Genomic DNA, 15,000 nt, shown 5'->3' with positions numbered 1-15,000 from the left:
CCTGTACATGCAAATCCTCATACTCCTGAAGTAACAAAGATGGTAATTTTTTTTAACAACAAGAAATAAAACAGTCTCTTCTTGGCATCATACTTTTACTTTTGTGTGAAAAAAAGAGTGGATGTACAATGTCATGTAAGCGTAGGCATGGTTTGTTGATTAGAGCATTGGAATCCATGCACTTGAGCCCTGGTTCATTCAGTGTAATGCCGCAAATCATTAGCTACTGCACAATACCTTGCCTTGTAAATAGCTAACTTCTTCCTGCAAGCTAGGGGTCTTATATAAAACTATGTTTATACATGTAGTTCTGTTTATTAAGTTGTTCCTTTTCAGATTCTTAAAGTGAAGAGCCAACGAACCAGGCTGACCTTGACAGCAAGATGCACTGTCTTCCATAAGATTACAACAGACTGTTACTGTACTTGTAAACAAAACACTGCAGCAATTGTTCTTGTTATCACCACCACACTACTTCCAAAACTGACACCATCAATGTGGTCATTGTTGACATCATCAAGAACAACGCCATTGTTATACAATGTATTATCAGCACGCTAAATTTATGGCTCCAGGGTTGGTGGCTCAAGAACTGGCTCTGCCACCTTGTTGTGTTTCCTTTGACAAAAAAACTCTGACCTACATTCGTTGTCTTTCCACCCAAGTTTATAACTTCAGTTGGTAAAACTTACATCATGACCTGTGTTTTGTACCCACCCCAAACTGACCTAAGTTGAAACAAGTTGACCTAGGTTGAAACAAAAATTAATGACCTACGTGTAGTTTAGTTGCAAATTACCATAACCTAAGGAACAAAATGACCTGCAACATTATACAACCTAAGATAAGCTCAAGCCATGCGACTGTACTCCATGGCTCATAGTAACCTCAGTAATTTATCATGACAGAGGTAAATGCACTGACCTTATTTCCAACAAAGTCAACAAGTTTCTCAAGACCTTCAAGTTCACGCAGAGCGGCTCTGTTGTCAGCTGTAGAATTTGAAGGGACATTAGGTTTTGCTTATTGTCACAATGCTAAAATTTATATTTAAATTTAAGTTTTAAAGCTTGCAAACCTAGGCCTTAAGGGGACAAACAATAACAATATGGAAACAATACACTGTGAAATAATTACCATCAAGTGTGATCTGTATCAAACTTTCTAAAGACAGCTGCTGAATAATAGCATACTCAGAACTTAACAAGGTTAAAAGGAGCTGCAGTCCTGAAACAAATCAAAGAATAGCCAATAAATGAATTTACATGTTGTAATTACTGTATCCCTGGTAAAAATATAGCAACTACCGGTATCTTTGCCAAAGATCTGTTGGGAATTGAATACCATTCTTTATTAAATAAATAAGGACTCTTGAGGAGATCACGCCAAGAACCTAAAATACACGTAGGTTTCCTTGAAGATTTTAAGAACCTGGCTTAAGAGCATTTAGATTTCCTTGTTTGTTTGTTTGTTATTTATTAATCTTGTTTGAGCAGGTTGAAGTTTTGGCAGCTTTTGAGCTGATGCAGACCTGCTACACCCACCCACCCATAAACCCACAGAGGACAGCCACAAGACCGATAAGTGTGTGGGTTCTTTATGTCCCACAGGGAACTAATGAACATGGAAGATATTTTTGTGAGACGGGACCTACAGTTTATAGTCCTTATCCGAGAAGACTTGAAAGTCTAACCATTGCGGATGTAATTACAAAGGCAGCACTTTCTCCTCGGTTATTTAAAGACCCTCAGTGTTAGTCCGGCCGGAGTCGAACTGACAACCTCCCGCATGGCAGCCCGGTGCTCAACCAACTGAGCCACTGATGCATGGTATTACTACATGGTTTTAAAGTGGGTATGGCAAATGGCAATCTAAACTTATACATGTAAGATCTTCCAAAGGTCCACCTTCAAGGACCATCAACACGTCTTTGAAGATCATCAAAGATTCTATTTTAAAAGTCTTAATATAATTATTTTTAAAAAATTACTCCAATGCAGGTAAAAATATATCATGAATTCAATAAATTATTAGCGGAGCTCCAGGCAGAGCGCCATTGGTAAGAAAATATGGCAACCCATCTGCGCAAGAAAATTTGCCAATGGGAAACTTGGAGGTGTAAGCCGCATTTTTTGGCAGCAAAATCAGTCTTTTATATTGGACATCAATGTTTATGGTTACTTGACGCCTTTCAAAACAAGGTATCCACTGACCAGTATCATGTGACCATATCGCAGGCTCAAGTTTAAAGCTCATCAAGATCAGTTCTTTTTGTTTTTGTTTTTTTTTTTAAGTTGACTGCTGATTATTAGGGTACTGGTTTTTCGATTGGATCGCAGGCTGAAGCCATGTTAAAAGTTTATTGAAAGCCGCATGTAACAATTTTAAAATGGGTGTTTACACTTAAATACTGTTTATCACTGCCATTTGTAGGCAGTCTGCAGTCTGTGGTCTCACAGCAGTTGTCATACACCTCACAGGGAACCTTTGGGAGTAAAATGTTTAGTCATTTCTGTCCAAGATTAAAACCTTTGACCCTCTTTATATTGTTGTAGTACAGTTGTATGACTCTCACAGGTTCAAAATTATTATAAAAAATTATGGCACCGTGATTCTTTGGAAGATTTCGATCCACTTAGTTGTCTGGTACATGTAACTGTTGCACAAACACAAAATAATAAAAAATTGAAGCAGCAAGGAGATTTTGAATTTTTTTTACAGTCACATGGTCCCTTGTGAAATGAATTCCGAGCCGTTTTTGGGAATTCCAAGTGCATTCATGAGCATTCAGTTAAACAACTTGGAATTCCTAGGATTATTTCTAGGAATTCCAAGTCTGAATTCTGTAGGGAAAAAATTCACACCTAGTATTCCTGGGAATTCCTAAGAAATTCCTACAAATAATTATTCCTAGGAATTCCTAGAGTTATGTTCCATGGGTATAATTTTCACAGACCTAATTATTATCCATATTGGCTGACAGTACATACATGTAAATCATTCTTTTGTCCTTTCAGTGCTACATGTAGTTGACCTTCACTGGTGAAACGTGACCTCTCACACGAAAACGTACACTAACGGTTTTCCGTACACGTTGGTTACCCGTTGGGTACCCATTGGAGGCGTTGATGAAAGCATTGAAGGCATTGGAAAAGCCGTTGGGAAATTTTCTCCCAAACCGTTGGAAACGTTAGAAAAAGCCATTTGGTTTTTTTCCCTCACCCATTGAAAGCGCTGAGAAAAGCCGTTGCGAAAAGCCGTTGGGAAAATTCGTCCTACTTAGTGGGCTAATGTCATTTAAGCCCACTAAGCATGGACATCAATTAGAAATTATTATTGAATCAGATACAAAGACAATCAGCGCAGAGGTTGATGAGCAATAAATTATAATAATTTATTGGCTGCCATCTGTACATGACTGTATGAATCAGGTCTATGGTGTGACTTTAAATAATTATATTGAAGAGACAGGTGCACCTAATTAATGCAACATAAATAGACAAATTTGCCAATACCTCTTGACGAAAGAAGCTTTATAATTGGATGAAGCCCTCCTTCTTCAAATATCTCCACTTTACAAGGAAATTCAGCTATGGCATAAGTAAGAAAAAAAGGATTTCAAGGCTAGCACTTTATTTTCAGAAGAATGTGTTTGAAAAGAGGACAGGTCTAACATAAATGTACATGTACAGGACACAGTCTGGTTACAAAACTTTTTATTACCAATGCTAAACTTTTAATTAATAGGTGGCTTAATCATTAGGCCTAAAAACGATTTGAAGGTTTTGAGTTGCTTTAGATATAGTGTACATGTGGGAAAAGTGACCTGTACTTTAGCCCTGCCGATCAAAAGAGCGTGTCTGACATTCTTAACAGTAAAAGCTACATGTACAGTGTAGTACAAGTACTGTACTAACTTACCAGCCATGGATGAAAGTGCAAGACTTGCAAATTCATGACATAAGACATCCTCTGAGGAACCAAAATAAAGAACTCAAGACACAGTCATGGAACCAGATTGATGTGTAACCTGCTGTCATGATTATAATCCTTCTGATGTTGACACCATAAAACAACAATGTACAGGAGTCTGGTTTGTAAACTTAAACACAAACTTGAAGACATCATGAACAGGGCCGTAGCCAGAAAAAAATTATGACTGAGGCAATGTCCATGGTTAAATTCTCTTCCTATGTATTTTTTTTTCCTATGTATTTTAGGTGTTTATGAGGATTTCATTTTAAAGACAACACTAGAATCAAACTTCATTTTAAAAAATCAAGAAAAATGACTGAGGCTCAGTGCCTTGCTTTGCCTCATGCTGGCTTATAATGGCCTAGATGAAAGGGTTCTTTACGTGCCCTACTTAATTGTTCGAATTCATTCAAGATCATTCACAATTAAAAAGAGGGCTAACAAAACAAACAGCAACACGGAGACTGTTCGGGGCATTTTTAAATTAATTTGCATTGCACAAATCAATACACAGATTATAACACACTGTATGCCTCCACAGTTGATTGACAGATCAACCACTTGTACCAAAGCCCGGGGGGGGGGGGGGGGGGGGGACTCCCTTATATGGGCTATATAGGTATGTGCGGCCCCAAAGGGTAGGGTTTTTCAGCCGTTTTGGTCATAAATAGGGTATACTCTTGAATTCGTTTTTTATTTAGAAGCTACTTCTTTATCATCTAACCTACCTAATAAAAGCAGATAAACATTGCCTTACATTGGTCTGAACTAGGGAAATAACTATAAGGCAGGTCTGCACCAGGTCATAAACTGGGTATCAAATTTTTGGTCAGGTCATAAATAAGGTAGGCCATAAATAGGGTAGGGAAAATCGCAGATTTTGGTCATAAATAGGGTAAGGGTTTTGGGAAGCGGGCCGCACACCCCTACCCAATTTTTCTCAGAGTACCCCACCCCCGGGTACCAAAGGTACCTAATAGTAAATACAGTGTAGGTGAACTCATTCTGGAGTGTAGGCATTTGAAGAAAGAGAGAAATGAAAATTCCTTGCACTTATCAGTAGATGTGGACGATTTTTTTCTAAACCCAGCATGAGACAGTACCTTCTCTTGTTAACATTGCAATTGACTTACCTTCTGGTCCAAGTAATGCAATCAAAGGCTGTATACTAGAAAGTTTACGGAGCTCTTTTCAGACAATAGCTATAATAAAACAATTCAAAATGTTACAATAATTATTATTGAAACATACAACAAATTATATAAATGGTGACCAGTATGTAACCCTATTAAGACTATAAAATAATCAGAGGATTATTTGCATTTATCATAAGAGAGCCTCAGACACAACTGTTACAATGACATTGACACCAAAATGAATCAAAATAATGTAAACTATTTTATTATTACCGGGTAATTTTTGCCAGTGGTAACCTGACGATTCTGCACACCAATTTAATTTGTACATTTCTATTGGTTAGAAATGACCAGATTTTAAGTTTTTGTGTAGGATGTGAGCTTTAAAGGACCCTGAGTTTTCAAATTTCTGTCTTGAAAGCTGTTACACATTTTTAAAGCAGAGAATCTTGGATCAAAATGTCTGGAGATACTCATGATGATCGAGAGCTTGTATTACAGTTTAAGTCCTCATATGTGCCACACTGTTGAACTGGCTTGCTTTCCTTACCTGACTGATTATAGTATCAGCACCACCATATAAAGAATTAGTATCACGCAACTAGTGGACTAATGCAAATGCTGCATTTTGATTGGCTACGCTACTAGAGGACTATTAGTAATAGTCCTCGAGTAGCGAAAAGCGTGACGCTTTCTTTCGTTTTATTCCGGCCAAATAAATATTTTTTCAACTTGCATTCGCTTAAACTTTATTATTGCCTTTTCTGTCCGACTAGTTGGGTCATACTAAAACAATTAGACCCTTCGCCCTCAAGGGCCACGGGCCATTCGGCTTCGCCTCATGGGCTATTGACCCCTAGCCCGCAAGGGCTATGGGTCTAATTGTTAATTAGTACCCTTATAGGAAATATTGATAATTATCAGAAAGATATCAGTGAGAAAAAATGGTTAAACTTGCCATTTTGAGCCATAGTACCAAGGCACATCATGGAATTTCTTTTGATAACCTTATCTTCAGATAACACCAATTTCAGCAGAGGTTCCAAAGCTCCAAGATTCAACAGCTCTTGCCTGTTCTTGTCACCTTTAATTAGAATTAGGAAGCAGATCATCAAGATGCGTCAGTGATGCTTCCCACCTTAACCTGGGGACTGCAGGGTTGGTGCAGTGGTGAGAGCACTCGCATCCCAATAATTTCATGACCAGCTGGTGGCTGTAATATGTGTTACAAGGTCGTACAGTCATGGACTGCAGTCCATAGTATGCTTTTAATTAAAGTTTGACCTTATTGAGCTGCATCATTGCTGTATTTGCGACAGCGATTAAGCAAGACAGTTAATTAATTAATTAATTAAATTAATTAACAAAAGGCAGTTGCATGACTCATTGACAACCTTGGATACAGGCCCCTTCATGTTAGGCTGAACTTCGACCATTTTCATCCCCAAACTACAGGTGTTAAATGCAATGATTACATTATTTCACAAGTGAGAACAAAGACCTCTGGCCAGTTCCATATTTTGCATATCAGCCATGGTGAAGGTTTAATATATTAATCACTGGCAGCCACATTTAGTTTTAATTGGCATTTCCCAGGCTGCACAAAAAAGAAGGTCTAAATTCCATTAAATTCAAGGACTTCCTAATCCAGGCCTCTAAAGGCAAGAATGGCCTTTTCCTAATTTTCCTCATTTTTTTTTTGCTATATCAAACAATGTGTAATTATAGCAGGACAATATGATTGTCACCTGAACCTAGTTGAATAATGTCTCTTAAAGCTCAGTCAGGTTGAGAATATGAATTACAACAAGTTGCAAAGTTGTTGAGACACTTTCATTAAAAAACACCTTTTCTAGCTTCCAATACACGCTGTATCTAGAATTTAAACCTTTCCCACTTCCCCTCCCCTCTCCCCCTTTCAATGTTGACTGTTTCAGTTTCGAACATTTTTTGGTCTTGCTAGCAACAATGATAAGGGGGGGAGAGGGGCTGCAGTGAGTGGGATAATAGGTAAATTAATATAGCCCAAAGAAGGTGAAGTGTCTCCACTATTTTTGCAACTTATGGTAGCGATAATAATTTTAAAGGTTGTATATATGTTTGACTAACCTGCCAAGAAAAACTTACATGTACGGTAGATTCTTTTCTTTTGATCCGCATGTCACCATAAAAAAATCACAAACATGTACCTGTACATGATCCTTTTCACATGTTTTTGTTTTAATTTGTGAGGATCATCCAGGTGTGACCCTTAATACAATCTACTTACACTTTTCTGAAAATTTGTACAACGCTTCACACGCAGACTGAAGAACATGTTCTTCCGGCGAATCTAACATCAAAACAACAGTATGGGGTTTTTTGCTGACCAGTTCCAGTGGGTCAAACTATTTGAGAAAAACAAGCCGATCAATTTTCGCTAAAAGATGACTACCATACACTAAATTAGAGGTACAGTATTTCTCGCACAAGTAGACTGGGCTGATACGTTGAATTCCACATCATCACTAATGCAAGGCTCAAACTCCATAATACAGTGTAGCATAACACCATTCCTGGTTTTAAGATCATCCTTTTACTAGTAAAATTCTTGAAAAAAAGACTACTTTAATGATAAAATATTGATTTATTTTCTGACGGGTTTCACCTTGAAAACCAACAATTTAGAAATAAAAAAATGACTTCAACTTATTAAAATTGGTTTTCGGCAAACAAACATTCGCTTATACGTACTTGGAGGATCTCGGGGGTTATTCAAAACCACGGTTTAAAAGTCTCACAATTCGTTCATGGAGATCGACGTATTGGCCAATTTTGCGCACATCTTCGGCGAAAATTGTTCAAAAATCCTTACCTCATCTTTCGCTGGAGTCTCTGGTTCTTTTGCTTTCTTTTTACCCATCCTTCATAAAGATTCCTTAAAGTTTTTCAACGCAAAAGAGGATATCCTTCGTGGACAACTCTTACCTCAAAATCGCCGCCATTTTCCTCCAAACTTCAGTTACCATGGAAATGAGACACCTTTGTACCCAGGTTCCTACATTATCAACCTGAATGCGAGGCACTTCATAATAAAAAAATGGTGTACGTGTCTGGAAGTGAGTGAGAATTTTAACATTAAAAATGTTCTTGTTTATGCCGCCGATTCTGAGCTTTAGTGGTTTCCTTCCACAGGCAACGTCTTACAAAACAGATCAATATGGAGATTGTCAATATTCGCCGACGTCTTTTGGGGATTAATCAACTTTATAGTTTTATTGTACGTGTTTCGGCCGCGACGAAATTAGATACGTCATAGCTACTTAATTAGGTTAATCACCGTTAATAACATTAGTACGGCAAGCTTCCTCCCGAAGTCGACATCTGAGGCCATCGGGTATGTAAAATCTGTGGTTCGTTTTCTTTGAACTTTGTTCATATAACCTGATAAACTGTTTATAATCATAGGTTTCGAAAGACTCATCAATAAACAACAGAAAGTCCTTTGAAACGTGGCTATTTTATACCGTTAACGCTTCGGTCGAGGAAACATTCGAAACCCGTTCATCAGCGCGATGGCAGAAGAAGCCAAGAACGTCCGTCGCGTCGCCAAATCAAGATTCACCAGAAAAAGGAACGAACTCCTGAAGTCCATCTCATCAGCCAGCAATCACGAACTCGTGGAAAACAACTACGCTCAATTCCTGGAAGCATGGAACGTCCTGGAAACAAAGCACGATCTCTACGCGATGCTTTTATCAGACGACGCCGAGCTAGAAGCCGCCGAAACATGGATCAACAAAGTACAGGAGGAGTTCAACGAAGCGACAAAAGCTAAGATTAACTTTATTAACCACATAGCGGACGTGCAAATGAGAGCGCGCGCGGAAACGGAACAAAGGGATAAGGCGAACAAAGAACGCGAGCAAATGGAACGATTCTTTGATCAAGCAATGATCAGACGAGAAACAGCGCGAGCCATATTTGAAACAGCTTGTCAAAGCGCTTCGCACACACTCAGCGAGGACAAAGTAGAGCCGTCTACGGCGAAGAGACTTCAGAAACAGATTGACGAAGCTTTCGCGGAATGCAAACTAGCGAATAGCGCGCTACTCGATTTATCTACGCGAGAATCTGCAGCCAATGAAATTAGATGGCTCCAAGCTACTCAAGCGACGTATAACGAGATGAACGCTAAACTCGAAACACACCTCGTAGGCGAACATGAACGCGAACTGCAGCCGCAGATCAAAGGAGAAAAGAGCAATCACCTACAACTAGAGAAAATCAAAATGCCCCGATTTGAAGGAGAGTTGAGAGAATATCCATCCTTCAAAAGAGACTTCCAGAAACAAGTCATGCCGCACCTTACGGAAGATACATTATCCTCACACGTTGCGTTCCTGTCTCGGAAAAGAACCTTTAGCTCACGTAAAGAGCGTCGACGATGACGTTTACGAGATGTGGAAGCGACTCGACGAAAAATACGGGGACCCAGCGAAAGTCACGGACGCGATAATTAATGAGATAAGACGCATAAGATCCATCCGCGAAGGCGACAACAAGCGATTCATGGAGCTGGTAGAAATCATAGAAGACGGATATCGTGACCTTAAGAGACTTGGCTTGGAAGCAGAAATAACCACAACGAGCTCAGTAAGCATCATAGAGAGAAAACTCCCGCCAGACGTACGCAAAGAATGGGCTAAACTATTAAGTTCTGACGACAGCACTGTGGACAAAACCAACAAGTTTCCGAGCCTGCTCAAATTTTTACTTACGCAAAAATGCGCTATCGAGTACGACGGTTCTGATCTTCGCGCGCAGGGCCCATCCATAACGAAGGCAGTTGTCCATTACGCCACAGCGGATGAAAGACACGACAGCCGCAGCCAGAGAACTTACAGCAAGTGCGTCGTTCACGAAAACTCGAATCATCTTACCAAGGATTGTAGAGTATACCTCGATAAAACAGTAAGCGAAAGACTCATCAATAAACAACAGAAAGTCCTTTGAAACGTGGCTATTTTATACCGTTAACGCTTCGGTCGAGGAAACATTCGTGATAAAAACATCGCCGATTGGATAACACGAGGTAAGCGACCAAGCGATATCAAAAGCGAAAGCGACTGGCAAAAGGGACCTAGATTTCTACAACTCCCGGAATCAGAATGGCCAATAAGTAAAGTAGTCCATCACCCAGAGTTATCAATGAAAACGGCATTAACAACACTTGCTGCAGAACAGGACTCGCTCGCGAGAAGAATTGATATAAACAGACATTCAAGTTACAACAAACTGTTAAGAGTAACAGCACGTGTATTAGCCATGTACGCAAGAGAACCAGTTAGTCTGAAGAATGCGACAAAGACCCTGACACCGGACGATATTTCTAAAGCAGAAAGGTTTTGGATCATTGATGCGCAAAGAAAAATGCTTACAAACGTCAAAAAATCTAAATATAAGCGTTTGTGTCCAAAGCGCAGAGAAGATGGAGTAATAGTGGTTGGTCATCGGACCGGCAAATGGGTGCACTTGAGCTACGATAAGAGAGAAGTGATCCTCATTCCTCGTGAGCATCGTTTCTCTAAGCTTTATGCGGAACATATACATCGAAAAGGTCACCATGGCGTGTCGACGACCGTAAGCAAAATTCGATTACGATTCTGGATTCCTCAGATTCATAACATAGTAAAGTCCATTAGATACAACTGCGTCACTTGCAAGAAACTGGACGAAAACCTCAACAAGCAGGTCATGGGACAGCTTCCAGAAGAGAGACTTATGCCCTCACCACCCTGGCATAGTACAGCCATCGACCTTTTCGGACCGTTTAAAATAAGAGACCAGATAAAGAAGCGAACAATCGGAAAGTGTTATGGGGTATTGTTCAACTGTATGAGCACAAGAGCAGTTCATATTGACTTGGTAGGCGATTACAGTACAGAGGCATTTCTACTTGCGCTGAGACGGTTTACATCCCTCAGAGGATATCCTGCAAAGCTATACTCTGATAACGGTCCGCAGTTGGTAGCAGCTAGTGAAGAACTCCAGAATATGACGAAGAAATGGAACTTAAAAGAACTCGAAACATTTGGAGTGAACGAAGGATTAAAGTGGGAATTCGCATCCGCGGACGCACCATGGCAGAACGGAATATCAGAAGCCCTTATAAAATCGATAAAGCGAGCTATTACTACAGCGATCGGACAGAGCGTTATGACATTTCCAGAACTTCAGACAGTCCTTTACGAAGTATCTAATTTAGTCAACGAGAGGTCGATCGGTCGTCATCCAACTTCACCTGAAGACGGAGCATATCTCTGCCCGAATGACATCTTGTTAGGACGTTCTTCAACAAAGGTTCCTAACGGGCCATTTAATGAAAGCGCAGACCCCAGAAAGCGTTTTTACTTCATACAAAACGTTGTTGACACATTCTGGAGCAGATGGACACGAGACTATTTCCCAAGCTTGCTCGTACGCCAGAAATGGCATACTTGTAAACGTGATGTCATGGTCGGCGATATCGTGTTAATTCAAGACAGTAACCAGATAAGGGGGAAATGGAAGCTCGGACGCGTCATAGCAGCTAACCCCGGAAAAGATGGCAAGGTCAGAAAAGTTACAATTCAGTACAAGAATCCAGCGCCGAATGAAAAAGTTGGTATATACAAGGGTCGAGGATATTCAACAATCGAGCGACCTGTACAGCGTCTAATCGTGCTGGTTCCTTTCCACGATGATGAAGATTCAAAGGACATTAAATGAAACTAACTTACGAAATGTAAATTAAGAATTAGGTCAATACCTTCGGGAGGCGGGGAGTGTTTCGGCCGCGACGAAATTAGATACGTCATAGCTACTTAATTAGGTTAATCACCGTTAATAACATTAGTACGGCAAGCTTCCTCCCGAAGTCGACATCTGAGGCCATCGGGTATGTAAAATCTGTGGTTCGTTTTCTTTAAACTTTGTTCATATAACCTGATAAACTGTTTATAATCATAGGTTTCGAAAGACTCATCAATAAACAACAGAAAGTCCTTTGAAACGTGGCTATTTTATACCGTTAACGCTTCGGTCGAGGAAACAGTACGTATGAAGTTATCAAACTGCGTGATCGAATTTTCTCTGCATTGAAACACCTTTTTATACATCTAGAATAGATGTGGTCTTTTAAAGTTCCTTAGGTCTGTTATAATGATAAAAATTTGTTTCTTCTCTTTTTTTCACATTGCTCCACCATCGAACAGCTTTCATACTATGTTCTCGGTGAGTACGTCTTGTATTTCGGTATAGTAAAGGTAAACGTTGAATTTTAATTTCCCACTGCTTGTGAGACTTAATTTAATTTTATTGATGCCAGTTAAGCTTGTATTGAACTCTTTACCTTGAGTAGATCGTATACTTCACACGTCGTTTATGATAGACTTACTTATAAATTACCGGACGGTTAAGTCGTCATAAATTTGGAGATCCCCTTGGGGATGTCCCCTGTGAATCCCGTACCTCCAAGGAAGGCCGAAAGGGGTTCTGTCAAACGTTGACGCCAGACAATTTTACTCATTAATAAATTTATTGTGTCTGGTACCAAACTCTTCTTGTAAAGTGCCTTTGAACTCTAAGAATGTGGGCACTTCAAAAATGATGTTATCATTATTGGTGTCATAAAATTATAAACTGTATGGCCCATTATTTTCACATCATTGAGTAACGTAACACTGAGTTGTTGTTTCGAGGTGCTTTTTACCGCTGGTCCCTCTGTATATCTCCCAGCCTTTCTTGAATCCTTTGGAGGCACATTGACGGGCATTACTAAACCACAAAACAGCAAAATGAAACACCAAAACACCATGTATAACCCCACCATACATTGAATACTATTAGTATTCAAACCGACAAAGGTTGGATTTGAGATTAAATATCGGTTTAGGACTAATTAACGTTACTGCTCCTAATTCATTGAGATTAAGATTAGGATTCAGATTAAGACTGAGATGAGGAGCATAAAATGACATTAATATCAAATCCAACCTGTGTCGGTTAGTACTCAATGTATGGTAGGGTCATACATGGTGTTTTGGTGCTTCATTTCAGTGTTTCCGTGTTTCGTTGTTTAAGTAACATCCCACATCCAGTTGTTACAAAAAGTAATAATTAAATAATGTTTTTTTGTACTTCCTTTTGCAGCCTGGCCTTACAAAACGTGGTAACTCAGATACAAGCTCAGACTATCGGCCTGGAGGAGGGTAAGCTTTTAAAATGTTCTCAAGTCAATTTCTTCAAATCAATGTAGACTACGTTACATTCATTGAAGTCTCATTGAAAAGGGTATTGTGATGTTTCATCTAAGAAGAATCAGCAATGTTTCCTTGATAGTGTTGATCACATCTAGCATCACTGGAACCTAAAAACAGTTTTAGTTAAACATTTCAACTGTTTATAGTAAACCTGCAATCTCTATTTTGTGGATTTATGGTATTTTGCTGCATTTTATACTAGTCCTCCAAGACCTCCAGGGAGAAGATTTGGAAGAATTGGTAGAGGTGGTGGAGGTTGGTGCACCTTAATAATAATTTCACTTACAATAGATTTAACTAGTGTCACTTTTACAGTGCAATGCGCCTTACTGTGGCCACCTAACAAAGTTTTTTAAAACTTATATGTCAATCAGGGTGTGCGAATTTAATTGACAGTCACCCCTCCTTGCAAAGTTTGCACGGTTGTAAGTTGAACACCGTTGCATGGGTTGTTGAGTTGACATACTTACATGTAGTTGTCAAACGTGAAAGTTTGTTGGGTGGCCACGGTAAGGCACGTGTCACTGTAACCTTTTCACTCCTCAAACAGCCAGTTATAGATTTAACTCTGTCTAACAACAGGCGATTTTTCTTGTCAATGGAGAACCCCTTTTATTAGGGGCGAAAGCAGGGCTAAAACTTGGTGGTCGCTATGTCTCCCATGGCGAATTTAAAATGTGCGAGTCTGAGCGACTAAAAATTGACGTTTAATCGCCCAATATGCGACTAACGGTGATACCAAAGAATTCAGCCCAATGTATTGCGAAGTGCAAAGTTGAAAAAGAAAATTCTTTTTTCAATTTGGCTTCCTCTTAAATTTAACTGAATCAGTGCAAACTTTTAGTTTTTAAGTGGAAAATTCAAAGATAAATGAACCATTAAGAACTCTTCGGCACATCAAATCAAAGTTGGAAGGTTTTAGATGAGGGAGAAAACTCTGGTACACAGAGAAAGACCTCCAGGAGTAGAATAAATAGAGGTTACTACATGGGCACGCGGAGATATGAAATTTCTCTTTGAGTGTTGAAAACTATTTAACGCGTGAGTGCAGCAAACGAGTCAAATATTTTTCAACACTCAAAGAGAAATTTTGTATCTCCAAGTGGCCATGTAATGTTCTATTTATTTTATAAACACCAATGAAACTAACACTAAATCATTTCACAAAAGGCATCGAAAGGCGCGATTTTCATGTGTAACCATAGTAACAGTGATCTTTTCACATGTGAAGATATTATGTTTTCTCGTGAAAGCTCACTTGGTATTTCATTGGTGTTTATATAATATAGAACCATCCCACCTATGAAGGGGAACCCGGGACACATCAGTTGAAGGCAAGTGCTCACGCCACCGTGCCGAAATCGCTTCCCAAATAAGGGTAGTGGTAGTTTGCTGTACATGGCACTAGGATGTGCAAGATAGCATCTTGCTGGTAACATCCTATATGTAGTAAGATGCAATACCAGGATACGAAATTCAAGGACAACTGTGCATCTTTGATGGCACATTGCTCGCTCAGTCAGTTAAGCATTGCAGAGGCGGATCTTGGGGAAGGGTGCAACCCCCCCCCCCCCCCTGAAATGACCAGCGGTTTTCTTAATACAACT

The 15,000-nt window shown here is 39.5% G+C and overlaps 1 protein-coding gene and 1 pseudogene across 1 annotated transcript in view; one reads left to right on the top strand and one right to left on the bottom strand.

Annotated features, from left to right (window-relative positions):
• The window catches only part of LOC137987785 (armadillo repeat-containing protein 3-like), a 27,266-nt pseudogene extending 19,166 nt beyond the window's left edge, over nucleotides 1-8,100 (bottom strand).
• A 90-nt stretch (nucleotides 8,101-8,190) lies between these two features.
• The window catches only part of LOC137987778 (selenoprotein K-like), an 8,487-nt gene continuing 1,677 nt past the window's right edge, over nucleotides 8,191-15,000 (top strand). The window contains exons 1-5 of the mRNA XM_068833857.1: nucleotides 8,191-8,209; nucleotides 8,286-8,370; nucleotides 12,347-12,365; nucleotides 13,284-13,342; nucleotides 13,596-13,648. Coding sequence (XP_068689958.1) covers nucleotides 8,191-8,209; nucleotides 8,286-8,370; nucleotides 12,347-12,365; nucleotides 13,284-13,342; nucleotides 13,596-13,648 — 235 coding nt within the window. The remainder of the gene's footprint in view (nucleotides 8,210-8,285; nucleotides 8,371-12,346; nucleotides 12,366-13,283; nucleotides 13,343-13,595; nucleotides 13,649-15,000) is intronic.

This window comes from Montipora foliosa, unplaced genomic scaffold, assembly GCF_036669935.1.
Source record: "Montipora foliosa isolate CH-2021 unplaced genomic scaffold, ASM3666993v2 scaffold_390, whole genome shotgun sequence".
Taxonomy (NCBI): domain Eukaryota; kingdom Metazoa; phylum Cnidaria; class Anthozoa; order Scleractinia; family Acroporidae; genus Montipora; species Montipora foliosa.
This window is presented reverse-complemented; position numbering and strand designations above follow the sequence as displayed.